The 26,807-nt window shown below is 57.7% G+C and overlaps 3 protein-coding genes across 5 annotated transcripts; 1 reads left to right on the top strand and 2 right to left on the bottom strand.

Annotated features, from left to right (window-relative positions):
- Positions 1 to 1,458: 1,458 nt before the first annotated feature.
- SPRN (shadow of prion protein) lies at positions 1,459 to 4,464 on the top strand. The gene has a single exon (XM_045568763.1). The coding sequence runs from the start codon at positions 1,475 to 1,477 to the stop codon at positions 1,898 to 1,900; it is 426 nt and encodes a 141-aa protein (XP_045424719.1). The 5' UTR covers positions 1,459 to 1,474; the 3' UTR covers positions 1,901 to 4,464.
- On the bottom strand, positions 3,795 to 18,046 carry MTG1 (mitochondrial ribosome associated GTPase 1). Of its 3 annotated transcripts, XM_045568755.1 has the most exons (12): positions 16,054 to 16,132; positions 15,334 to 15,406; positions 14,705 to 14,769; positions 13,487 to 13,591; positions 11,297 to 11,377; positions 10,684 to 10,740; positions 10,414 to 10,504; positions 8,726 to 8,787; positions 8,165 to 8,261; positions 7,678 to 7,759; positions 5,425 to 5,537; positions 3,795 to 5,055 (listed from the first exon to the last, which is right to left on the bottom strand). In XM_045568755.1, exons 3-12 carry the CDS (start codon positions 14,756 to 14,758, stop codon positions 4,916 to 4,918), a joined length of 882 nt encoding a protein of 293 aa, XP_045424711.1. In that variant the 5' UTR covers positions 14,759 to 14,769; positions 15,334 to 15,406; positions 16,054 to 16,132; the 3' UTR covers positions 3,795 to 4,915. The 3 variants fall into 3 exon arrangements, with proteins under 3 accessions (XP_045424711.1, XP_045424712.1, XP_045424713.1); XM_045568756.1 differs by lacking the exons at positions 15,334 to 15,406; positions 16,054 to 16,132 and adding an exon at positions 17,893 to 18,046; XM_045568757.1 differs by lacking the exon at positions 15,334 to 15,406 and having other exon boundaries at positions 16,054 to 16,294.
- On the bottom strand, positions 17,967 to 26,116 carry PAOX (polyamine oxidase). Its single transcript, XM_045568754.1, has 7 exons — positions 25,913 to 26,116; positions 24,982 to 25,468; positions 24,130 to 24,329; positions 22,196 to 22,448; positions 20,148 to 20,260; positions 19,219 to 19,376; positions 17,967 to 18,299 (listed from the first exon to the last, which is right to left on the bottom strand). The coding sequence occupies exons 1-7, from the start codon at positions 26,091 to 26,093 to the stop codon at positions 18,156 to 18,158; spliced, it is 1,536 nt and encodes a 511-aa protein (XP_045424710.1). The 5' UTR covers positions 26,094 to 26,116; the 3' UTR covers positions 17,967 to 18,155.
- Positions 26,117 to 26,807: the final 691 nt, after the last annotated feature.

A 26,807-nucleotide genomic window follows, 5' to 3' on the forward strand; every position in this document is an offset into this window, starting at 1 on the left:
GGCCAGACGGCGGGGAAGGCGTGGAGCACCGGGCGGGGGCTGCAGGGACCGTCCACAGGGTCCAGGCCTGCCGGGGCGGGCCCTGCGCGGTATCACCAGCCGCGCGTCCTCCGCGCCGCTCTGGGCCCGTGCCCAATGCGCGCTGCCCTGCCCGCGGGCCCAGAAGGCTCGGAGCCAAGGCTCTGAGGGGTCCGAGATGCCAGGCCCAGGCACGCGGCCGGTCCCTTCTCCCGACCCTGACCTGGGTAAGCCCTCAGTCTCGGATGCCAAGCCCTCCGAACACAACGCCCCAGCCCCCACACGGCGGGCCCACCCAGAGCGCCTTTGTGCAAAGCCCAAGGAGCCCTGTCCCCAGGCACTGAGCCCCCTGTCCCCAGGCACTGAGGCCCCTGTCCAGGCATTGAGCCCCTCGTCCCCAGGCACTGAGCCCCCCGTCCCCAGGCACTGAGCCCCCTGTCCCCAGGCACTGAGCCCCCCGTCCCCAGGCACTGAGCCCCCCCCATCCCCAGGCACTGAGCCCCCTGTCCCCAGGCACTGAGGCCCCTGTCCAGGCATTGAGCCCCTCGTCCCCAGGCACTGAGGCTCCCCCCCAGTCCAGGCACTGAGCCCCCTGTCCCCAGGCACTGAGGCCCGTGTCCCCAGGCACTGAGCCCCCTGTCCCCAGGCACTGAGGCCCCTGTCCAGGCATTGAGCCCCTCGTCCCCAGGCACTGAGCCCCCCGTCCCCAGGCACTGAGCCCCCTGTCCCCAGGCACTGAGCCCCCCCCCATCCCCAGGCACTGAGCCCCCCGTCCCCAGGCACTGAGCCCCCCCCCATCCCCAGGCACTGAGCCCCCTGTCCCCAGGCACTGAGGCCCCTGTCCAGGCATTGAGCCCCTCGTCCCCAGGCACTGAGGCTCCCCCCCCAGTCCAGGCACTGAGCCCCCTGTCCCCAGGCACTGAGGCCCGTGTCCCCAGGCACTGAGCCCCCTGTCCCCAGGCACTGAGGCCCCTGTCCAGGCATTGAGCCCCTCGTCCCCAGGCACTGAGCCCCCCGTCCCCAGGCACTGAGCCCCCTGTCCCCAGGCACTGAGCCCCCCCCATCCCCAGGCACTGAGCCCCCCGTCCCCAGGCACTGAGCCCCCCCCATCCCCAGGCACTGAGCCCCCTGTCCCCAGGCACTGAGGCCCCTGTCCAGGCATTGAGCCCCTCGTCCCCAGGCACTGAGGCTCCCCCCCAGTCCAGGCACTGAGCCCCCTGTCCCCAGGCACTGAGGCCCGTGTCCCCAGGCACTGAGCCCCCTGTCCCCAGGCACTGAGCCCCCCCATCCCCAGGCACTGAGCCCCCCATCCCCAGGCACTGAGCCCCCCATCCCCAGGCACTGAGCCCCCCCCATCCCCAGGCACTGAGCCCCCTGTCCCCAGGCACTGAGGCCCCTGCTCTTCATAGAAGCTGAGGTCCGCTCCCCCTCTTCCTGCAGGTTTTGCCCCACGAAGATGAACTGGGCGGCCGCTACGTGCTGGGCTCTGCTGCTGGCGGCTGCCTTCCTCTGCGACGGCAGTGCAGCCAAGGGCGGCCGTGGAGGGGCCCGGGGCAGCGCCCGGGGAGGGCGCGGGGCGTCGAGGGTGCGCGTGAGGCCCGCGCCTCGCTACAGTGCCCCGGGCTCCTCCCTGCGCGTGGCAGCCGCGGCGGCTGCGGGGGCGGCTGCGGGGGCGGCCGCGGGCCTGGCGGCGGGGACAGGCTGGAGGAGGGCGGCGGGGCCGGGGGAGTACGGCCTGGAGGACGACGAGGACCGGGTGCCTGGTGGCAACGGGACTGGACGGGGCGTCTACAGCTACTGGACTTCGGGCACAGGGCCGGGGCCACGCCTCTGCCTGCTGCTGGGCGGGGCCCTGGGCGCCCTGGGGCTGCTGCAGCCCTAGGCCTGGCTGGGCTCCGGGACCAGGTCCGGCCCACAGCCCACGCCGCCACGCAGGTCCCTCTGGCCCACTCGAGGCCATCGCACTGGCCACCCCTCCCCTTGGCTGCCCACAGTCTTGGGGCCCAGAGGCCTGCCTGGGCATTCTAGCCAGGGGGCAGGAGCTGCAGCCTCTCCTACCCATGGACCTGCTGTCCCCCAACTTGCCCAAGCCACTCCCCAAACTCCCTAATTCCCACCTACCAGGGACCAGCAGCCTTGTGGGCTCCAGGGTGTTAGGGTCCCCCAGCCAGAAGGGCAGGCAGCAGCCTGTGGCTCCCGTACCAACCAGCCCTCCATGCTCCAGAGCTGCCCACAGGAAGGTGCCAAGGCCAGGCTCAGGCCACTCCTCCCCCAGGCCCTACATGGACACAGCTGGCCCCCAGAAGCCACCCTCAGGTTGGGCTGACTCTGCCCCAGAAGCAGACAATGGGCCAGAGGAATTCAGGATTTGGGGAAAAGGGAGGGGGGAGAACATGCACTCCAGCAGTGCAGGAAATGTTCGGTGCTAACCTCGGCCCAGAGGAGCAGATCCTGAGGCTTCACAGCCCAGGAACATTCCCACGCGGGGAAAACCATCCATCCCAGGAACGCCTGTCTGGGCTGCCGAACTCGGCTGCCCACGGAGGCTGCCTGGGCCTTGCGGGACGAGCCCTCACACGAGGCCGTGTGCCCTCCTCCAGGCAGGCTCCCTGCAAGACCCACTGCCAGGAGCGGTTCCCCTCTCCCTCGGAGCCTCTTTGTTCCAACCACTTGAAGTCAGTCACTTTCTTGGGACCCATTTTGGGCAAAGAAAAGAACACATTCCAGAGCTTCCGCTTTCCTTTGAACTTCAGGTTCCCACTCGGGGTCACACAGTTCTCACCTCTACTCGGGTATGGCAACTGCCAACCCCACGCAAGAGCCCTCCCTGGGCACAGCCCGAGCTGCACGGCTCCTGGACTTCCCAGCGGGCATCCGCTTCCTGGAAGCAGCTGGACTAGGTGACAGCCTGCTTGGCAGAGCCAGAAGCTCAACTGAGACCCACGGGCCAACCATGGCCACCAGCAGGTCCTGGGATCAAGGGTGACCACAGCAGGGGGCCAGTACCCAGCAGGTGCAGCCAGCGCCAAGAAGAACTCACAGAAGGCTGAGCCCCTTCACCACTGCGGGTGGTCTGGCTGCCCAGGGCCTTCAGGAAGCGCTGGGTGCTCCTGGCTGGGCTTTTTACATCTCTGTGCAGAAGACCGGCCCTTTGCTGCTCTGCTGCCTGCCAGCCTGGCTCGTCCCCCTGGAGCTCAGCACCACACGGCCTCCGCCCTGTGCCACGTTCTCTAGGTCTCTAACAACCCTCCCCGAGGTAGGTGGGTTTTCCCAGGCCCTGGCACCCTGCAGCTGTGGGATCTCACCCGCCTGCCCCCTGGGCCACTCAGCTGGTGGACACCAGCGTCAGGCTGGCACCACCCAGGGCCCTGCCAGCCTCCGCTCTCCCCAGCACTCGCGTCTGACCAGGTGAGGGTCTGAAGCTCCTGGCGAGATCCTGGACCAGCACTTTCCTCCAAACATCGGGGCCCTAAGCCGCAGGCGGCAACTCCCCGCAGCTCTGCAGGTCCACGCTGCCAGCGTCCTCTGGGCACCAGCTGCTCCTCTGTCCCTTCCGGACCAAACTCGGTGCCACCAAAGACCAGCAAGCCAGGAACAACACCTGCCCAGGGTCCTCAAAGGCAGAGGTTCTGCCATTTTCCTCAAAGGAGGCAGGAGAGTCTGAGTGTCCCCAGGGCAGGGAGACCCACCAGAGCCCCCTCGGCTGCTCAGACACCCACCGGGACCCTCACGCACCACAGGGCGCAGGAGCCGACGTAGTTCTAGACATCGGAAACGTCACTCTTCCATGACAGTTTATTTGGCGCACTAGCATTTGGCGCAGCCGTGACTCCGAGTATGTCCCGCCCAGGCAGGAAGAGGTGGTGCTGGGGGTCATTCCAGGTACCAAGTGCACAGGGCGTGGGGCAGCCACACGGAGCAGCCACATCTGGTGGGGCCAGCGGAAGACACCAGCCAGCCCCGAGGAGAGGCGGGACACCCACGCAAGAGGAAGGCCAGCTGCGCACGGAGCACCGGCAGAGACAAAGCCAGGCCACCGATGGACAAAGATGAGGCTGGAACTTCAGACCAGGTGGCCCCAGCTCAGGCCCAGCAGCACCTCCAGAGTCTGGCCCCCGCCCAAGCCCCCCGGCCTGCCCCGGCCCTTTCCTAGGATGCAGGCTGGAGGCAGGAACGTTCAAGTGCAGATGCCCCGGCTGGGAGGGCCCCACAGCGCCCCCCAGCCCCGCGGAAGCACACGCCCACCATCCCGTCAGCTAGGAGGTGCTCAGAGGCCGGGGGTCTCCACTGCCCACACCAGGCACCCTCCAGCCCGGACGCAGCGAAGCCCAGCGTAGGCCCTCAAGGAATGAGCCCCGGGGCACTGAGGGGAGAGGCCCGTCCTTGGGTTTTGCTACTCAAAACCCCTTGTCCCTGTCTGTGAGCACATTCGATGGTGTGTGAAATAAACCCTCTGCTGGCAACAAGGCTCCCTGCTTGTGGGGGGCAGGTCTCCAGTCTGAGAACCGGACAGGAACCCTGGCTGCCAAGCCACCTGTTTCCCATGCTCCAAGCGTGAGAGGGGCTTCAACACAGGTGGGCCCAGGCCTAGGGCTGCACACTTCATGGGCCAGTGACGAGGGGCCTTCTGATGCAGAATTTTAAAAATCAGAGAGTATAGCTTAACTCCTTAAGAGACACTGAGCAGGAACGTCACTGCCGGGCCAGGCACTCGGGATGTTGGCAGGTGCCCCTGTAACCAGGAGCCGGCCAGGTGCGGGGCGGCCAGGAACACCGTGTCCCTTCCTGGAGCAGGGACCTGAGTCATGGTGGCTGGTGTGGAGCTTCTAGAAAAGGGTAGCCTGTCCCAAGCCTCAAACACCCGGGCCAGGCGGGTCTGGGAGGCCACACGCCCAGTTCAAGGGTCTGTCTCGGCAGTGGGGTGGCCCCGCAGAACATCGAGATCCAGCATCACGGGGCCCAGCTGCCCCCTGCGGAAGGTCCGGAGGAAGTCTCGCGCCGCCTCGGGGTAGTTCGGCTGAATGACGTTCACGTCACCTGGGATGGGAGGGTCTGGTGAGGAGGGGCCTTCAGGGTGGGCCCCGCTTGAGGAATGGGCCCTGGGGACCCCAAAGCCAGCATCAGGGCAGGCCGGGGAACCCGGCACATTCAGGAAGAACCTAGAGCTTGAGCCACGTCTCTGGGAGCCTCCAGAGCCCAGACAAGTGACACCGCCCAGGGCCAGGGCCAGGGCCACCCCCTGGAGCCTGGGCCCAGCTCCTTCCCCTCTAGAACCTTCCGTTCCCCCACCCCCAGACCCGTTCCCTGAACAGCCATCACATGTCTCTCTCCCTGCCTCTTCTGGGGGTGGCGGGGAGTCCCCACCAGGTGTCAGGGTGAGGGCCCCGTGTCTGCAGCCTCACGCACCTGTGCCCGTGAGCACCTTCACCTTCTGCGTCTTCCCCAGCTTCACGGCCACGCTCTTCAGCACGCGCTCGATGTCGTCACAGGCGGCACCCAGGCCGTAGTGCTGCACGTACCTGCACGCAGGGCCCGGTCGGCACTGCAGGCCCAGCACCCACACTGCACCCAGGGCCGGCCCCTCCCGCCTAAAGGCCAGGCCTGGCTCCACAAGTGACGGCCAAGCACCACAGGGGGGAGTGTGGTGAGGGCACTGGGTCCTACAGGGGAGCTGCTGTCCAAGAGTCCCCAGGCTCTGTCCTGTGTGGCCATGGCCAGAGCCCTTGGCTGCCGTGGGTGACATAATGGCTGCTCACATGCAGCGGGCTGCACCCACCCTGCCCGAGTGCAGGGCTGGCCTCCGCACAGGCAGCAGAGTGAGACTCTGTCTCAGGAAAAAAAAAAAAAAAAAAAACATACCACCAGAGAAAATCACTTAACCACAAAGGAAGTCAGGAAGGAAAAAAAGAAGACAGGAGGTATAAAACTGGAAAACAAGTTATGAAAAGGCAGTACTAAGTCTTTATCGATCAACAACAACAATGAATATAAATGGACTCAATTCTCTAATTAACACAGAGTGGGTGAATGGATAAAAATGAAGACCTAACTATATTCTGCCTACAAGAAACCCACTTCAGCTATAAAGACAAAATTAAACTGAAAGTGAAAGAATGGGAAAAGACAATGCATGCAAAAAGAAACCACACAAAAAGCAGGAGTAGCTATACACATCAGATAAAATAAAGTACAATACTGTCTCCAGTTATTAATCTAAATACATTAATTAAAATAAAGCACAAGCCAAAGACTGTAAAAAGAGACAAAAGGTCACTATTATATGATAAAGAGATCAATTCATCAAGAGGATAAAAGAATTGTAAATATATGCACCCAACACTGGAACATCCAAATACATAAAAATCAACATTAACAGACCTACAGGGAGAGACTGACTGCAATGCACTAGCAGTAGGGCCTTCAACACCCCACACTCTCAGGAATGCACAGATCACCCAGGCAGAAAATCAATGAGGAAACATTAGAGTTTAACTACACACTAATAGGACTGATGCTTACAGAACATTTCACTCAACTGCTGCAGAATATACATTCTTCTCATAAACAAATTGAACGTTCTCTAGAATAGAACATGTTAGGCCACAAAATAAGTCTCAACAAATTTTAAAAAGTTGAAATCATATCAAGTATCTCTTCTGACCACAATGGAATAAAACTAGAAATCGGTAACAAGAGGAAACTTGGAAACTACAAAACACATGGACATTAAACATGATTCTGAACGATCAATGGGTCAATGACAAAACTAAGAAGGAAATTTAAAACTTTTCTTGAAGCAAGTGCAAATAAAACACAAACCTAGGAGATACAACAAAAGCAGTACTAAGCGGGAAGTTTATAACAATGAACACCTACATCAAAAAAGCAGAAAGACTTAAACAACCTAACAATGTACCTCAAAGAAACAGAGAAGCAAGAACAAACCAAATCCAAAATTAGTAGAAGAAAAGAAATAATATAAATCAGGACAGAAATAAATGAAATTTCGACTAAAAAAATACAAAAGATCAATGAAACAAAAAATTGGTTTTTTGAGAAGAAAAACAAAGTCAATAAACCTTTACCTATACTAACTAGGAACAAAAGAGAAAACACCCAAATAAATAAAACCAGAAATGAAAAAGGAGACACTACAATTGCTACTATGGAAATGCAAAGGATCATTAGAGACTATTACAAACAACTATATACCAAGAGATTGGAAAACCTAGAAGAAACGGATAAAATTCCTGGACACATACACCTGACCAAGACTGAACCATGAAGAAATAAAAAACCTGAACAGAACAATAACAAGTAACAAGATCAAAGCAGTAATAACAGTCTCCCATCAAAGAATATCCCAGGACCCGATGGCTTCACTGCTGAATTCCACCAAACATTTAAAGGAGAATACCAATTCTATTCAAACTACTGAAAAAAAAAAAAATGAAAAGGCAGGAAACTTCCAAACTCATTCTACAAGGCCAGCATTACCCTGCCACCAAAACCAAAGACACGACAAAAAAAGAAAACCACAGGCTAATATCCCTGATCAACATAGATGCAAAAATATTCAACAAAATACCAGCACACAGAATTCAACACCACACTAAAGATCATTCACCATGATTAAGTGGCGGCCCCACCACCACTCACCCAAAGAGCCGGTGCCTGTTGAGGGTGTAGAGCAGGTAGTCGGCCATGGTCTCCTCCCCCACCAGGTGGTCCAACACGGTCCCTGGGAAGCAGGCAGAGGTGAGTGCCTGAGGGCAGCCCGCTGCTGGATACGGCTCCAGCCCACACCCAGTCTCAGCCCAAAGACAGCCTTGCTCCTAAGGACGAGGCCACACAGGGAGAGAAAGAGCCTCCCCAGACGGTGGTCCCGGCCCCTGCTCCCTCCTGGCACGTGTCCCGCCCATGTGACCTTGGGACCTGATCTCACTGCCCTGTCACGATGGGCAGAGTGAAGGGTGCTCTCCCGTGGGACAGGGTCAGCACACGTTATCTGTGAGCCACGGCAGCTTTCACCCTGGGCTTTGGGAAGTGTCTGGCAGCAACCAGGGCAGAGGCAGTGACAACTGCTCGGTCCAGGGCCCCGTGCAAAGGCAGCAGGTGGAACCCAGACGGTGGCAGAGGGGCTCACCACACAGGGCCAGCTTCAGGCCCGTCTCCACGCTTTCGATCCGGGGAGCCAGCACGCCAGGCGTGTCCAGCAGGAACACCAGGGGCCGCTCACAGACCTGCGCGGGCACAGAGGGTACAGCCAGGTCACAGGCAGCCTCTCCCACCAGGCCGAGCTCCCAGGGAGGCACCTGGGACCCCCGTGGTGGCAGCATCACTTTCACCAAGCTCTAGGCTGCTCCATGATATTAATATGCGTATTCCCCACTTAATGTGAAAAACAAGTAAAAGCACCAGATCCCAACAGCTCGTCTTTTCCTCCGACAGAGAACAAAGGGAAGCACGGAGGGGGGCTCCGCCCAGCTCTGCCCACGGCGTGGCCTGGGCAGGGCTCTGCTCACTTGGACACGGGACAACCAGAGTGCTGCCCTCAGGGCTGGTCTCAGGGCCCGGCCAGGGTGAGCACCGGTGGGGACACCCAGGGGAGGGGACAGGAGGGGTGGTCAGAGGAGGGTGGCCACGTCCTGAGCTCACCAGGCACCACGTGTGGACACCTGTGCTGCTCTGGCCACCGCGGACCCACCTGAATTCTGGACATCACAGCTCTGGTGATCCCAGGCTCGCCGCCCACCCTGGCGGCTTTCCCTGTGGGGAAAAAGGGGCCGTCAAGTGTACAGTGAACACGTAAGCACAGAACAAGCAAGGAAACGACCGTACCTGCCTAACACGTCTGTGCATCCAAAACGGAACCAAGCTTCCCAAGGCTAAAATTCATTCCGTGTTCAGCCCCAAACAGCTCACAGCACGGGCACGTTCCAGGCTATGCAGAGGTCAAGAGGCTTCAACAAGCGCACCAGAACTGACCTCCCCGTGCCAGAAAGGAGCTCCCAGAGCTGCTGCTCCCTCCTGGACCTGCCCCTGCCCCCAGGCAAGCCCCCCTGCCCCCTGTCCCCCCAGGCCCTGCCCACATGCCCCCTTGGGCTCCAGCTGCCACAGGTGCTCCGGAGCCAGCTCAGGGCGTGGGCCCAAGGACAGACGGCTCACCGCTATCAGACCAACGCCAGAGTAAAGCAACACACGTCTGCATGGACAGAAGAACAGACAAGATGTGGCCAGCACACACCACAGAATGTTCTTCAGCCTTAAGAACGTGGCACAGGCTACAACACAGACAAATGTTGCGGACGTCGCACTCAGTGAAATAAGCCAGTCACGAAGGGACAAATGCTGTGATTCCACCCATGCGAGGCTGTTAACAGTCGTCAGTCACAGCGACGGCGCGGACGGGGTGCGGGGACAGGTAGGCGGGGGGGGGGGGGGGGGGGGGGGGGGTGACTGCTCAGGGCTTCTCTTTTGTTTGGCTTAGAGGCAGGGTCTCACCCTGTCACCCACTGCAGTGCAGTGGTGTCATCACAGCTCACGGCAGCCTCAAACTCCTGGACTCAAGTGGTCCTCCCGCCTTGGCCTCCCAAAGTGCTGGGATCACAGTTGTGAGCCACCGCGCCCAGCTTGTTTATATTTACACATCAACACTGGGGTTGTGAAAAAGTTTGAAAAAACAGAGTGTACTTAATGCCACTGATAAAAAAAGACACACAGAGAAAAAATGGCTGTAACTCTGCAGTGAGCACCAAGATACCCTCCTTATAAAACAACAGTTCTGAATACAGTTTATGGCCTTTAGATTTGCACACAGTGAACAGGTTTTTAAATAAATGCTACATTTAATATGAAAAAGCCAATACAGACCTGAATTAAACTTCAAAATGCTTAAGGGAAAAAAAGAGCAGAGGACACAGGGAGTGACAGTGCCAGGGCTTCTGCTGTGAATCAAAATCCGAGAAGACGCCTGAGAGAGGCCCCGGCGCCCAGTCGCCGCCTGCGGGACAGGCCCGGCCACACGGCTCATTAGCGAGTCAGCCTCCCTGCCAGACAGCTGAGCCCCGTCAACTCCACCACACTGTGAACTCTCTGATCAAGGGATTTAAATATGTGACAAAACAAAATTGTCAAATTTAGAAAAGTCATCCTTCCATCAAAGATTTCAAAGGAAAGAACACTCAGATGTAGAATTTACAGCAGACAGCCTCTGTCCCACCATCCAGCCCTGGCTGGACTGCGTCCTCCGGGGTCCCTTTGGTGGAGAGGGACAGCCCCCGGGGTGCTGTGAGATCTTCCTCAGAATGGCAGCGGGAGCCTGGCCGCCCTCCCCGGGCCCGTCCTCTCCAGGAACGACGGAGACATCCAGTCGCCAGCCACAGGCCCCTGTACCTTTCTTGAGGTGCTGCCTCCTGAGGGAGTTGATGAGGGAGGACTTGCCCACGTTGGGGACCCCGATCACCATGACGCAGTACTCCAGGTTCTGCGGAGGCGGAGGGAGGGTCACGGGGCCCGCCTGAGCCACTGCAGCCTCAGACCCCAGCCCAACCCAGGCAAAGGGACCCCCAGCCCAGGCCAGCTCAGGGAGAAGGGAGGTCGCGGCACAGCCCTGCCTCCCCGCCGGGCCCAGCCCACGGCCCTGCTCCGGGCCCACCAACCAACCTCTCCTCGGTGGTAGCGGCAGCTGCTCCCAATCAGCTCCGTGACCACTGGGATGACCTGCAACAGACCAGCCACTCACAGAGCCCTGCGGTGTCTGCCGGGGCTCCGACCAGCCCCTCCTGCCACCTCGCACCCCCAGATCACGGGCTCCAACCCCCCTCCTCGCTCCTCAGCTAAGAGAACAAAGACCCCACATCCAGGCTTCTACTCCACATTTCTCAGGGGAACTTGGCTTCTTCCTTAATTTCTGCTACACTCAAGTGTCCGGCAATGGGGACCTTGGCTTTGTCCAGATCACAGATGTCAGACTGAGTCCCGGGGCCAGGGACGGCCGTGACTGTAACTACCATCTAACAAAGGCGCACACTGACCAAGAAATTCTGCCAAACACAACTAGGGAAAATAAGTTCGCAGACTCTGCAAGGCCCTGACCACTTACAACCTCACACTCCACGCTCTCTGAAAATTCACCCCCCGCCGCTGTGCCCCCAGGAGACCCCCCGGCACCTGTGTGGCAGCTGGACAGCAACACCCAGGATCTTTTCTGAAACGCAGCTTCTTACCCCTGCGCGTACTGAACAGAAACATCAGGGCGTAAATGGAAACGGCCTACCTGCTTGACATTTTCATCCTTTATGCAGTTGGTGAAAATGACATTTTTTAGGCCTTCTCCTTCTAAGTGTTGCAGAATTTTCTGAAAGAGACAAGACATTTCCACTTTAAACACTGAGTGAAAATGTGGGTGGGTGACACGTGCCACTCAAGGATCTGAGGCTGAAGGTCAGCTCTGCCAGGAGTGTCCACGCGCTGACAGCCACTGCAGGCCGACACCCTGGCCGCGAGGAGCTGGGACTGAGGCAGACGTGGGCTAAGGCGACGACGGCCCCCGGCAGCGAGGACTGGGGGTCGGAGGAGCATGGCCGGCCCCCTGCTGGCCCCAGGGAAGGCGGTGCTGTCACAGTCCGGGCCCCGCCAGGGGTGAGGATGCGGCAGACACAGCGGCCCCCCCGGGACATCAGTACCGTCCGTACTCACAGTGAGGGTGAACTGGGTTGTTCTGCAGCCACTGCCAGCACCGAAACCACAGGGTTTTGGTCTTTATGGAATGACCATACTGCTCTCGCACGTTCTACCTCGCACAAAGTGAACTCAGCTTTAAACTAAGGCTTGAGCCCAGTGTGATTACAGAGCACAGTATACGTAATACTTTAAAAGCCCAACAGTAAACTGAGGTTAGTATGAAGTTACTATAATGCCTTTAACATTCAGTGAAATCAGTGTAAAGCTGTACTGTATTTTTAAAGATCAGTATTGTATCGTTTGACCAGCTACTGACCTAAAACTATGATCAATGCTTAAATCAACCAAAGTCATTCATTAATTCAGTTGGTGTTGATCGTTTACTCTCAGTTACGCGTTACCGTGACTCGGGCTGAGACCAAGCACAACAGAAGCACTTGTGAAGCCACTTGCTGAGGGGACAGACTCAGCCAGACCCCCCCCCAGGGAGGCAGCCGGCGGGGCCACGCGGATACTTCCGCCCTGATGCTGCAGACACACCTGGCGTTGCTCCTGCCTCCCGACCAGGCGTGACGGTGGGTGTCCCTGCGCCAGACAGCCACCCCCAGTCCCACACACACCAGCATTCTAAGGGCAGAAGTACCACCAACTGACAGAAACAACTAGAAGAACTGTGATGATAAAGAACTAAAGCTTCAAAAGCAGTGAAAACCGATCAGACGTGCGTGGCTGCCACATGGGAAATGCCTCAACGAACAAAGCAACTCTGTGGCTTTAGCAGATAACGTTTCCCTGGAAACCTGTGGTGGAGTCTCGTGGTTGGGGTTTAAGTACCTCGAAAGCAACCACAGTCAGCTGAGAAGCGTGAAAGGCATTATTGCTGCTGCAACGAAAATTCTGCACCATTAACAACGTTTTAAAACATTGGCTTGAATTCAAAAGATTCTGATACCTACTCTTTGAAGGATTTGACAACAGAGCAAGAAAACCAGAGATGAACACTTCAAAAACGACATTTCCAGAGTGTTCATGTTTCTTTTTCTCCAGATGCCTTGCCCAGGTCTACCTGGCTTTTGAGAAACCCCTGAGCTAATCCACCACCCCCCACCCAGCCCTTCCAGCTTCAGGCTCTCACAGTGCAGTCAGCACTCAGCACTCAGCATTGAGCACTCAGCATACAGCACTCAGCATTCAGCACTCAGCATTGAGCACTCAGCATAGAGCACTCAGCATTCAGCACTCAGTAATTCAGCACTCAGCATTAAGCACTCAGCATACGCCACTCAGCAGTCAGCACTCAGTATTCAGCACTCAGAACTCAAACATTCAGCACTCAGCACTCAGCAGCCAGGCCCCAGGTCACACCGGCAAGCCTGACACCTGGGACACTGCAGCCGTCATGAAGACCTCAGACCCGACCAGTGGCCACTAAAACTTAAAAGTAGTTAAAATTCAGTAAAATATGAAAGTCACATGTGGCAGGAGCCACATGTCAGGTGTTCACAGCCACACGTGGCCACCACATGGGACAAAGCAGACACAGAGCAGCTCCATGGCTAAGGAAAGGTCACTTGGGCTCCAGCAGCACAACTGCCCGCCCTCGGGAGGTGCACACTGCAAGCATCTGGGTGGAAGTAACACGTGACAGGGAAGCATGCTATGCCGAGGAACCACGTTGGAACATTCCGGCAAAGCAAGGCCCGTCTGGGTAACTGACACAGAGTGAGCCAAGCAAGCCTCCAGCAGGCACAGAGACCTGGGAAATGCCGCGCTGCCTGATTACCTGCTGCTCCGTGAGATCTGCCAAGTCCATTTTGTTGAGGACCAGCAAGTGAGGCTTCAGCCCAAGCGTTTCCTGAAACAGAGGGTTTCGGCCTGAAAGTGGGATGTGGCGAAATTAAGGCAAAAACTGCTTCAAAGCTTTACCAGCCAATGAATTTATTTTTCCTCGTCTTGTCACGCAGATTGGCACCACTGTCAGAAGGCGATGGGCAGAGAAGGAAGCCCAGGCCCTGAGCAAGGACAACGGCCAGCCCATCCTCACATCCTAAGAGCTGCAGAACCAATTCCAATTCTGCCCTCCCGGCTGGGGAAAAGGCACCTTTCCCTCCTCACCACAGCAGTGAAGGTCACGCAAGGGTGCCAGCTACCCAGTGGCAAAAACATAAAATGAAGTTCAGAGAAAGATTTTATAACTAAGTCACTGTTTGGTTACCAAATTCAAAATCAATGATCTCATCATTCAAAAAAAAGTGCCTCCGGCTAAGTACAGTGGCTCACGACTATAATCCCAGCACTTTGGGAAGCCAAGGAAGGAGGATCGCTCGAGGCCAGGAGTTCCAGACCAGCCTGGGCAACATAGCAAGACCCCAAATTTACACAAAAAGAATATTAGCTGGGTGAGGTGGCGCATGCCTATAGTCCCAGCTATTCAGGAGGCTGAGGCAGGAAGATCACTTCAGCCCAGGAGCTGGACGCTGCAATGAGCTGTGATCGTGTCACTGCACTCCAGCCTGGTCGACGGTAGTCAATGAACAAATCATCACTTCTTGCCAATTCATGCCTCAAGCACAAGAGGGAAGCCCCAGTTGGCAGGAACATTTAAACTGAGGTTTCACATCCTATCTAGAGAATTCTACCGCTGGATTGTGCCGGACAGCTTGGGTGAGCCAGGCAGAGGTCGAGATGAACAATGCTACGTACCAATGCACAGCTTCAAAAAACAAGCTAGCTGGACGCCACACCAGAGATTCTGATGAAGTGTTCTGGGAAGGGGCCCGGCAACTGGTATTTTTAAAAGCGTCCCCAGGTAATTCTAACGTGCAATGAGAGCTGAGAACCACCGTTTTAAATGCCAATTAAGAGGTGAGGCTGCTGGCCCCAGAGATGGGCTGGCCGGACTAGGGCAGGGGCCAGAGAGAGGTGAGCAGACACCAGGTGACAACCCAAGCCGGCTCCTGCTGCCTGAGGAAGAGGTGCCGCCCTGCGCTGTGAAGGATATCCGGGCGTCGTGGACCTCGATGACGCAGTCCACCAGCTTCAGGCAGCTCTGCATCTTCTTCAGCCCTGGAAAGCAGAAGGACACCTAAGCAAAGTGACTCGCACCCTTTCAAGAGCAGCAGATTTAAACTGCACAGTCCGGAACAACACCCCACCATGAACAACCTGAGAGGATGACATGTGAGTGAAGCGCGCTAAGTAACAACAACCGGAGCCACCTGCTGAGTGCCCCTCCAAGTCCCACACCCATGGCGGCATGGCAGAAGCAGCACACGGCCCTGCCAGAAGGGTGGCAGCATGTCAACGCCAGGTCCTGTCTCCACCACCCGACACTTGGGTGACTCTGGGTGGAATATTTAACTTGTGTGGGTCTCGGCCTGGGCCATACAACAAAGCAACGCTGGCACATAAAGCCCTTGATGCCCTGTGAGGACGACAATGCTTGCACACGAACACGGCACTGAACTAGTGCCCCAGCCGGAAACACAAGCAGCAGTGTCCCCTCAGTGTGGTCTCAGCACTGAGGACACCTGCCATCTACATACATGAGACATCATCACATCATCCCTCCTCTTTCCAACCCCACAGGCCCCCACCCCAGAGTCTCCCCTCTCGAATGCCAGCTTGTACCAGCGCAGCTTTCCAAGGGGGCAGCAGTGAGGCCATCACAATACCCAGGACGGCTGGACGCGTCCTAGATGTCCTGTGGGGCCGAATTTTGACAAACGGTAAGAAATTACCAAACGTTTAGACAGGGAAAAAAAGGAGTCCAGATATGTTTTAAACGTGTTGCGAAGATACAGCTGAATATTTTACAACTTAAAAGAACCTTCATACCCACTATTTCATTTGGTCCTCAAAATAACATTTAGAAAATTACGCCTTTCCACAAACACGGGGACACAGGCTTCAGGGGACTAAAGGGACAAAAGGGACTTGCTAGGAATTGAGATGAGCCCAGTCCACCCCCCACGGCCCTCCGTCCCGAGTCAGTGGGCCTGAGGTCAGGGGTTGAGCAGGATCCGCGGAGGGCGGGGGCGCTCGTGCCGCTTCTCGAGCAGCGAGACAGACCCGGGGTGCGCGTAAAGGGGCGCCGGGGGCTCGGCCAGCTGGGGCGGGGACTGTGGGGACAGGGATGGGGAGCAGAGGTCCAGGGAGGCGGGGTCGGGGGGCGACAGTGGGAGTAGCACTTCTAGGGGTCAGCGGTGGCGGGTAGGGGGACAGGGGCGCCCCAAGGACGACCCCCGCCGGCCGGCTCCTGGCGACCCTGGGAAACGCGCCGCGGCGGCCGAGCCTCTGGCGCAGACGCGACAACAGAGGGGCTCCGGGCGGGACCCCGCCGGACCTCACCCTTGGCCATGTGGCCCGGGAACCAGCGGGCCACATCGCGCCCGTGCAGGGGGAAGTTCTCCCGCCAGGCGGCCCCGGCGGCGCGGCACAGCACGCCCGGGGACAGCCTCATGGCGTCGCCGTCCCGGAAGCGCTCCCCACCGGACCGCCCCCAGCTTCCGGCGCTCGCGGTGCCGGCGCTCCCGGGTTCCGGCGCTCCGAAGGTCCGCGGCGTGGCCCGCGCCTGCGCACAACGTTGCCTGCGGCCGCGCGGGGCCCAGGACGGGCGGGGCTACGAGCTCACGGCGCGGTCGCGGGGGTCGTGCGCTCTGCGGCGTTTCTTCAGCTAATATTCAGTCCGTTTTTAAAATCCTGGTTCTCCCTTAAGCACATCCTGTGTATGAGTGCGACAGAACTCAGCAGTCCCTGGCAACGTCGGGTCCCTTTTCACAAACGTGGTTTAAAACGTCCCAACATTTTAAGTTCACCTTGTAGATGCAATATCTTCATTTTCTTTCCAAGTACTTCAGGTTTTAACGTAACACATGTGAACTAAAATAAACTTTTAAGGCTCACCCCCCACCAGCGGACTCAATGGACCCCTCGAGTGGAAAAGAATTTCCTAAAACTAAACTGCCTGCCGGGAGCAGGGAGGTCAGACCTGCTTCATCATGTCCCCTCCCTTCTTGGGGACGTCCTTTGTAACCCACTAACAGGCCTAAAGGGTACGCAAGACAGACCTGCAGGCCCTCAATTTACACAACAAATCTACGTCAGGTGGCTTGTCTCTGATAAACAGCAACTATGCTGAAACATTCCAAGCCTTTAGACAAAGCTTCATGTCTTTAACCAATTACAAGCCAAAGAATCTTTAAACTCACCTATAAGCTGTAAGCCCCTCCCCTACCCCCCCCCTCCAGATGGCCCACCTTTTAGGGCCAAATCAATGTATGATTCCCATGTATTGATTTATGATTTTACCTGTAACTCCCGTCTCCCTGAAACATATAAAACCAAACTGGAACCCAGCCACAGCGAGTCCACTTGCTCAAGACCTCTTGGGCTTGGCTCCAGGTCATGATCCTCAAATTTGGCTCAGAATAAATCTCTTTAAAATTATTTTACAGGCTGGGCGCGGTGGCTCACACCTGTAATCCTAGCACTCTGGGAGGCCAAGGCAGGCAGATTGTTTGAGGTCAGGAGTTCGAGACCAGTCTGAGCAAGAGCAAGAGCAAGACCTCGTCTCTACTAAAAATAGAAAGAAATTATATGAACAGTTAAAAATATATAGAAAAATTATCCGGGTATGGTGGTGCATGCCTTGTAGTCCCAGCTACTCAGGAGGCTGAGGCAGGAGGATCACTTGAGCCCAGGAGTTTGAGGTTGCTGTGAGCTAGGCTGATGCCACGGCACTCTAGCCTGGGTGACAGAGTGAGATTCTGTCTCAAAAAAAAAAAAAAATTATTTTAGAGAGTTTGGTTTCTTTTCTGTTGACACTGAGCGTGACACTGGTGCACCCCAACACCACCTGACACCCCAGCACTGCCTGACACCCCAGCACTGTCCAGCACTCACACGCTCCCATGCCACCATGCTCTTCAGGCCTCACTGTCTATTCTCTAGAAAGCCTCTGGCCCAGGTGAGGCCAGGGTGCCCCCTCTGCACGCCGTCTCCCTGGTGTACCGTGTGGTGGGTGCAGTGTCTGTCCATGAGTAGGGAGGTTTGCAGCCACGCTGGGCAGCTGCGACAACCACTCGGGGGCACCATAAGGCGTCAGGGACGGGGGCGTCCACAGGACCCAGAGCCTGGGGAATGCAGGGGGCCCGTGGCAGGGTCAGAGACACAAGGCCCGGTGCTGACCTGGGCCTGGGGCAGGATGAGGACAGCAGCAGCAGATGCCGCAGCCAGAGGCAGGAAGGATGACTCCAGACACGGTGACTCCTGAGTGTTTTATGTGCGAGGAGGCGCCCTCAGTGCAGTGTCCCGCGTCTGCTTCAGGAAGACCTCGTGGTCAGCTCGAGGACTGTCATTAACAACCCCGATCCGAGCCAGACTGAAAATCCTCTGTCAGAGGAAAGGAGGGCCCAGGCTCTCTGGCACAGGGGCAGAGCAGGCAGGGCCAGCTACAGCCTGGGCCTGGGCTGCTGCACCTGCGGGCCCCACAGACCCAGCAGGCGGTCGGCTTCCCTCCAGCCGGACAGCAGAGCCCCGTGCGTAGTGGAGTAAAACGTCCGGTGTGTGGCTTCCCCCGCGAACAGAATCTGCAGCTGGGAAGAAGAGCCGCAGTTGGGATGGGGCTTGGATCACAGAGTCTGGGCAGGGAAACACGCACACACTGACTCACATGCAAATCTATAAGCGGGCATGAAAAGAAGCCATTGCACCCTGAGTGCTCAGGCGTGGAGAAAATAAGATCACGTAAACACGGAGAGTGATCCCGCCAAAATCACCTAATTCGGTGGGGGGAGGCTGGGGGAGAGCCCTGAGGCCAGGGCGGGCAGAGCGGGAGGCAGGGAACCCGCCCTGCTGTGGCAAGTCAATCAGCAAGGCCTAACCCGGAAGTTCGAGGAGGAACATCTCCAAACAGGCCAACTAAAGGCACTGGGCACTGCCTTAGTGTCGGGTAATGCTGGGGAATTACTGTCAACTTTTAAGTGGGAAAATAGCATTATAGTACGTCATGTTTAAAGAGTGTCCTTATCTTTTAGAGATATGCACCAAAATATCTGCGGTGAAATGACACTGGGTGTGAGACGTGCTTAGTGACCACGGGGCAGGGGAGGAGCCTCCTGGGACCCAGCCGGTGTCTGGGTGCTGCCCAAGGCTCTGCCTACTTCTGTGGACATCTGACATTTTCCATAATGTTTTTAAAAAGTGGACATTTAAACATGTTTTTAGACACACGGTAAACTCAGAGACAAGAATCAGCTGCAAGCAGAGTCTGGGAAGGGGAGAAGCAGCTATTTATTTTATCGTGTTAGCTAGCACTGTGGAACTCTCTGACTCCTTAAGCTATGTGTGTGCACAATTTGGACAAAAACAATACGTTTAAAAATTCTTAGTTTCAAAGAGAAATGGCTTCTGAGTCTAGGGGTCCTGGCCCACGGGTCACTCGCGCAGGCTCCTGCAGCACTGAGCCTCGGGGGCCCCTGCAGGCCCCGCCGGGGCACTGGATGGACTACATACCTGGGCGTGGGCGTCGTCCGCAGGCAGGGGCCGAGCCAGCAGGTCCAGGTCGTCCCCAGTGCTGCCCACGGCCACGTAGCTGTAGGAGCCCCTGGTGTACGGGGCACTGTGCCAGCAGGACCTCAGCATGCTCCTGGGGGCCGGGAGCTGTGGGTTTCCTGGGCCGCAGAGACGCAGCACATTAGCCCGGAACTCTCACCTGCGTGTCTGCAGTTGGCTTCTCATTTTAAAGATTGAGCAGTTTAAAATGAAAGACACCACCTGGGAAGAAAACTCTGAGCACACTAAGAGGCACTGGCACCCAGGACGGCACCAGCACTTTCTCTGAGCCTCAGCTTCTTCCTCTGTAAAAATCTGATTAAGGGCCAGGCAAGGTGGCTCACGCCTGTAATGCTAGCACTCTGGGAGGCCGAGGCAGGAGGATCGCTCAAGGTCAGGAGTTTGAGACCAGCCTGAGTGAGAGCGAGACCCCCATCTCTACTAAAAACATAGAAAGAAATGATCTGGATAGCTAAAACTATATAGAAAAAATTAGCTGGGCATGGTAGCACATGCCTGTCGTCCCAGCTACTGGGGAGGCTGAGGCAGGAGGATCCCTTGAGCCCAGGAGTTGGAGGTTGCTGTGAGCTAGGGTGACACCACGGCACTCTAGCCCAGGCAACAGAGAGAGACTGTCTCAAAAAAAAAAAAAAAAATCTGATTAAGAACAACTGCACTTGTGTTGGTGGCATATTTTAGAAAAAAGAAATAGAAAGTGTTTGCAAAGCATTTTAGCTCCTCAGAGAACTGTTACTGACTCCAGAAGGAAGAGGAAGGACTGTCCCTGGAGATGTATAGAGCCCAGCTCAGCTCCTCTCTGCTCTGAGTTTAGTTCCCGTTCAGAGATCAGCCAGTGTGGGGGGAGCAGTAACTCCCCACGTGCTGCGTACCTGTCACTCTCCGGAGCACTTGGGTCAGAGATAGAAGCACTTCTTCATCCGACAGCGTCTCCATAAACTCCGACTCGAGCCCAGCAATGAACCCGCAAAGAACGTGGGCAGACCTGGTGGAGAGACATCCGAGACAAGCTCCAGCCAGCCCAGCTCTCCGCCATCTCTCGGCGAGGAACCAGCCACTGTGCCACCCGCAGGGCAGTCCCCAGGCAGCGGTTCTCAAAGTGGGGGTCCCAAGACCTGTCAGGGACCCTCGAGGTCAGAACCATCTTCGTTACACTGAGACGGCATTTGCCTTTCCACTGTGTCAACGTTTTCACCCGTGAAAGAGCAAAGGTGGGGAAACTGCCCCTCAGCAGGGAGGCAGCGACGCAAGCCATGCCAGCAGGCGTGCTTCACCACACGCAGATGCCGACCTCGCTCGAGAGCATCCACGACAAAACAGTAAAAGCTGTTAATTTTATTAAATGTTTACCACTGAGTGCATGTGTTGTTAATAATCTGTATGGCTCGCACCTGTCATCCCAGCACTCTGGGAGGCCGAGGTGGGAGGATGGCTTGAGCTCTGAAGTTCAACACCAGCCTGAGCAACAGCGAGACCCCGTCTCTACTAAAAATAGGAAAAATTAGCCGGGCGTGGTGGTGCATGTGGTCCCAGCTACTCGGGAGGCTGAGGCAGGAGGATGGCTTGAGCCCAGGAGTTTGAGGTTGCTGTGAGCTAGGCTGACGCCACGGCACTCACTCTAGCCCAGGCAACAGAGTGAGACTCTGTCTCAAAAAAAAAAAAAAAATTAGATTAAAAAAAAATCCACCTGTCTGGCCTCAGATTCCACATTCAACCGGTCTTTGAGAGAATGCAATACCACTTCCTGAGTCTTGGTGCAGTACCCACAATACCCATTATCATCTGAAAAACTAAACATTACTCCCTTCCTCCAACTGCCTATCTGTGCAGGCCCAGACTGGCTTCATACACGTCAACCAAAATGAAACGTCACGGCAGGACGCACGCAGGGGCAGCCGTGAGAACCCAACATCGTCCAGTAAGCCTGACAGTAGCGAGATCTGTAGCAAGGACAAAACTCTGCCGCCCCCTCCTTAAATTTTGTTTGAGAAAATATAATCTCGTTTTTAAAAGGTTATTTGTGCTACCATGAAATGGGTTTATTATTATCTCAAACAATAAATAATTTCCCAGTTTTAATTTCTCACGTGGTAAATGGACATAACCTGCATAAGCAAAGGCTCTTCCAGACTCTCAGTCACCTTTAGCACATGAAAGGGATGTGAGACCACACAGTCCGAGAGCCACTGCCCTGAGCCACAGACAGCACCCACCGAGGCACTGCTGTCCCCCACATCCTAGCAACAGAACACGGGCCGTGGAGCAGGTGGCCAGGCGCCCCAGTCACCCGCCCCACCTGTGACCCCGGCTCCAAGCCCTGGGGTGTCAGTTTTCTCTTCAGTGCAGAGATTGGTGGCTGTTCTGAGGCCCCCCACCACCCGGTCCCGAGCCTTTCAGGCTAAGAGCTTGGTCCCCTCTCCCACCTCAGCTCCAAGGGGAAATGCAGAATTATATCTGCTATCTGACCACAGTATGCTAACTTTGCGTTTTAATTTTGCTGGAAAAATCAGCTCCTCCACCCACTATTAGCCCGGTATTATTTGTGCTTTACAGGAGGGTGGGGCCACCAAGTCAGCCCGGCATCTCTGGGTGTACAATTCCATGACTCGTAGGAGGGTTTTGTTCTACGATTTCCTCCTGTTTAAGAATTGTCTCTCCCCATATTTCAACTTTCTTCTGGATCTACAAGCCCTGGCTTCCTACAGAATCCCAGTAAATACCTTCTCACTGGCTGAAGACTGAGAGTGCCTACCAGTGCAGGGACACACCTGAGCCCCAGGTGCATGTAGCCAGCGCCTTGGGGGCTGGTGGCATCCCCACCCATTAAACCCTCCAGATTCCCCTGGCAGTGCACCAGCGCACTGCTGGGTCCTCACCCAGCCTGAGCCCTGAGGAACCGGGCACAGGGGAGCCTACGTACTCAAAGGCAGGCAGGACGAAAAAGCCGATGAGCTTCTTGAACCAGGCGTCCTGCAGCGAGGGGGCAGCGTCCTCCAGGGGCGACGAGTCCTCCCACACCACCTGGATGATCTGGCAGTCTGGCTCCCAGAAGGGCTCCTCGAACTCCAGGAAGATTTTATTGTTGGTCCCGAAGCCTATTTTCTGGATTGCTTCTGCCTTCTCGGTGGGCAGTGGTGGGTCAAAGAAGGTGTCCAGACGTTCCTTAAGGAAACCTGGAATTCATAATCGGACTCAGCTTACACCACATAAAGCTCTTGAAGAAGAACCGGCAGCTAACAGGAGCCCACCCTGATTCCACTTGGAGGAGGCAGAGAGGCTCCCAAACATGCCGCCATCCCCAGGGCCCCTGTTCGTTCAGGACCAGGGCACCCGGAGACAAGGCTGGCAAGGCTGTGCAGGCCCGCAGTCTGGGGAAATCAAAACTGAACTGGAGGGACACAAAAGGCCCAGTGTCCCCACTGGTCACCACCCCACACAGACTGCTCTGCAGGGACAGCTCGTTCCTGAGCCTCTGCAAGCCACACTGCTCATGAATTTATTTAGAGTAGCCGTTAAAGAACAGGCTTTATCCAGAAGCTACATAAAAGAAAGAGTATGCATTGTAAAAAGAATAGATGGAGCCCAAGGCAGACAGCGGCAAGATGAACAACAAAGCACCATGGGACTTGCAGCACTGCAGTGACACACGGGTCTCCTTGAGACACCTGCAAGTCAGTGAGAGAGAGGGGGACCACCCACAGCATGCCAGGCAAAGGTCATCAACAGGCAGTGAGGCCGGGGACACAGGCGCCCCAGCACGTGGCTTGTGCAGTGGGCCACACGGCCTCCCACGGCAGTCACCGTCCAGACCTCTGATCCAGCAGCTCCCACTGCCGGAGTCTGTCCCACAGTCCTGCTCACACAAGTGCTTCTAGATGCATGTGTAAAACACTGTGTGAAACAGAAAGAGTGAACACCCGCCTAAATTCCCATCAATATGTGTTAAATAACGACATGTGCACAGAAGAAAACACTGCCTAAGTGTGAGGTTCAAATGCCAGGAAAGCTGGCTCCTCATCAAACAGGCCATGACTGTAACAATGTATCTGCTGACCCGTCCCCAGGGAGCACTTAGCAGGCTCCATAAGTACCCCCCACAGCCGTGAATGAACAAAGCCACGGGTGGTAAAAACATAAAAATAAAAAAGACCACTATAGATCCATATGTGCAGATTTGGAAACACTGACAGAAAGTTTTATTAAGGAAAAAAAGGCAAACTGATCGCTATTAGCCTGTCTAGTGTGGCCTCGTCTGTGGGAGACAGCAGGGGTGCGGACCGGCCTGGCACAGCCTCCCAGCCGCCCCAGGTGGGGGTGGGAGACACACCCCCAGGTAAGCCCAGCACTTGCTGGCTTTGTCAACTGGGGCAACTAAGTGACTTCCTCTGTCTGCCTCTCTCTGTTCAAACCTGTCAGACTGGGGACGGTGGCTGCCCAAGGAGGAGTCGGGAGGTGATGGTGGCCGCCCGTGTGACACCCACCTCCGGTCAGCAGCAGTCACCCTGGCAACTTTGTTTTCACCCATCTCCACCTTTATAAAATTGTCGTACAACTTCTACTCAAAGACTTACGTCTAAAGCACCAGATCTAGAATTCAAGATTAACAGCTCTGTCCACAGATCACCCACTGGGCCTGACCCAACCGGGTTCTTCACGCCCTCAAGAAAGTGCAGCTTCGCTAACCCCTAAGGCCGTCCCAGCCTTTCCAGGCACCTCTGAGGAGCAGGACACCCCCTTACTTCCCTGGGACGCCTCAGAGCCCACGGAGGCAGGGTGAGTGGGGTGAGGTCAGAGGCCAGGGGCACCTGGGATGGGGACTGGGACTGAGAATCCCACCAGAAAAGCTGGCCCTACCTAAGGGCACGGTGACAATGACGTGGTGTGCTGCAAAATGGCTTCCGTCCTCACATTCCACCAACACCGGGAAGGTCTCCCCGGGCAACCCCGCCTCCTGGAAGGACCCCTCCCAGTGAATGGTCTTGACCGGCTTGTTGAACACCATCACATCCTCCGGCAAGGAGGCCAGCATGCGGTTTGTGAGTCCCTGGTAGCCCCTAGGAGACACGGAGGTTGCTTACAGGACCGGTCCCTGCAAGGGTAAGCGCGGCAGAAATGAGCCCTGCAAGCTCCCACCGTATCACAGCCGCCATATCACAGTGACAGGCACTGCTGGGAGCTCCAGCTCGGGGCGGGGGCCAAGCACTCACTGCTCCGCCCTTGCGGTCTCCCTTCACCACAGGAATGTGAACACCTGCCTTACAGGCTAATGGAGGATTAAGTGAGCTAATGAACAGCAAAGCCCAGGTAATCACCAGACTGGGGCTCCCTCCTTCGCCACCCCTTTCCCACCCCTGCCCTGGTGCCCTGCACTTCCTGAGCCACACATGCCCAGCCCCTGGGCAGGACTGGGAGCTGAGGACACGTGGGTGGGGCGGGATCCCGCCTGTGCCTGCCCAGGGCAGCCACCCTGCCACAGGGAAGGGCCCCTCTGGCCCCTCTGCAGTGGAGGCCTCAGGAAATACAGGAGGAAGTTAGCATCACAAGACATCTTTCTTCCTTTCAATCGCTCTTTTGAAAATCACCTTTTTTTTTTTCTTAAACAAACAAAACCAATTTTCCCAAAATGGGGAGGACAGATGGCCTGTCCCACTCACGCCTCCTCTGCCTCCCAGAGCCCCTGGCTGGGCAGGCCGCACGGAACCCTACCCGGGAAAGGTGCAGTCCAGGCCGGGCAGCACACTGTACTCCCCAAAGGGCGCGAGGGCCACGAGGTCCATGCTGTGTGTGCCGCTAACGCAGCACTCCACGTTGAAGAAGGTGTTCAGCACGGCCAGCTTGAGCTTCTTGGCGTCCTCGTCCCCTGTCCAGCCGGCCGCGTGCTGGCGGATCTCCCTCTTGAGGTACTCTCCCACGCTGGGCACCGGGGTCTCCGTGCAGTGCAGGAACTCCCGGGTCTGGTCGATCAGTCTGTGGAACAGACTGGCCATCTCTGCCACCAGCTGGAGGCTCACGCTCGCCCCCGAGCTGGCGTAGCACGCAGAGGGCAGGCCCGGGTGACCCCCAGTCTCCACCTGCTGGTTCTCCTCCGACAACTCCTGCTCCCCCAGCAGCCCGTACTTGGCGGCCAGTTGGAACACCGGGTTGCCCTGGGAGGGCCCATGGATCCAGTGTGCGCCCACCTCCACCACGCCACCTGGGAGGGGACAGAGAGGCCACCTGGCGGTCCGCTCCCCGGGAAGGTCAGCCTCGGCCCTTCTCCTGGACAACACCAGGCCTCCCTCCCCAGTGTGCGACGAAGAACGGCTTGAGGGCTTCGTGGTCCCCAAGGGCGGGGCCCCGTCGGACCAAGTTTAAGGGCTGACACCTGGAAAGGGGAGTGCTGGCCTGCACCTGCCCTGGGAGGGCGCTTGTGGGGGGTAAGGGTGCCAGGGAAGGGCCCGGGGCCGAGGGGGACCGGCGAGGGCGGAACGGGGCGACTGCCGCGGGATCCCTTCCCGGGCAGGCCCCTCTAAGTCCTGGCAGCTGAGTTTCGGGGAGGTGAACCCTGGCTGATGAATTCGCTCGGGGAGCCGGGCAGGGCAGGCCGAGCGCGGGCAGAGCCGGTTGGGCTCCGGCAGGGGTCGGGAGGGGCGGTTACCGAAGCTGCGCTCCGAGCGGATGCGGCCCCCGGCGCGGGCCGTGGCCTCCAGGACCCGCAGGTGCTCGAAGGCCGGGTGGCCGCAGAGCCTCTGCGCCGCCGCCAGCCCCGCGATGCCGCCGCCCACCACCAGCACCCGCCGGCCGCCCGCGGGCTCCGCGTCGCCGCCCCTCGACTCCATCGCGCCGCCCGGGCAGTCCCCGCGCGTCCCCGCCGCTCCGGGAGGAGGCCGGAGGTGGAGCGGGAGGCGGAGCCAGGGACGCGCACCCGGCGCGCGGCGGGCAGGGGCCAGGCGGGAGGCGCGGGGGGCGCGGATGCCGGTGGGAGGACGGGGCCCTCGCGCGGCCCCTTCCGGCCTGCGCGCGCCCTCGGGGCTGAGCTCACCGCCCGGACCGTGCGGGGCGAGCGTGGGCAGCGCGCGTGTCCCCCGCTGTGTGCGCGCAGGACGCCGGCGGTGCAGGCCCCAGCCCTGCCGGGCGGCGTGGACCAGGGTCCCGCGGAGGGGGTCGGGCCGGCGGGCCGAGCGGCCTCTCTGCTAAAGGACACGCGGGAGTGGCAACGAGAAGGCGCCTCGCCCGGCCTCAACTTCCTGGCTCAGACGAGCCGGCGAGCGCTTCGCCCGGGGACCCCTCCGCCCGCCCAGGCTCGCGGTGCGGCGGGTCTGGGGGAGGCGCGGTGTCAGGGGCGGCGCCGGGGAGACTAACAGTTCAAAGGGGGGCTGTGAGCCTCCAGGCGACGCCGCTGTGCCCTCCGACCGTGTGTGAGTAGTCACATGTCTGCGTGCCCACAGGACGTGTACAAAGTTCAAGGCAAACCAAAGGCAAATGGAGGAACGTCTGGAGGCCAGGTGCGTGTGCACGCATGCTGCATTGCTGGAGAATTCCTCCAACTCCAG

The sequence above is a fragment of the Lemur catta genome, chromosome 14, assembly GCF_020740605.2.
Source record: "Lemur catta isolate mLemCat1 chromosome 14, mLemCat1.pri, whole genome shotgun sequence".
Lineage (NCBI taxonomy): Eukaryota > Metazoa > Chordata > Mammalia > Primates > Lemuridae > Lemur > Lemur catta.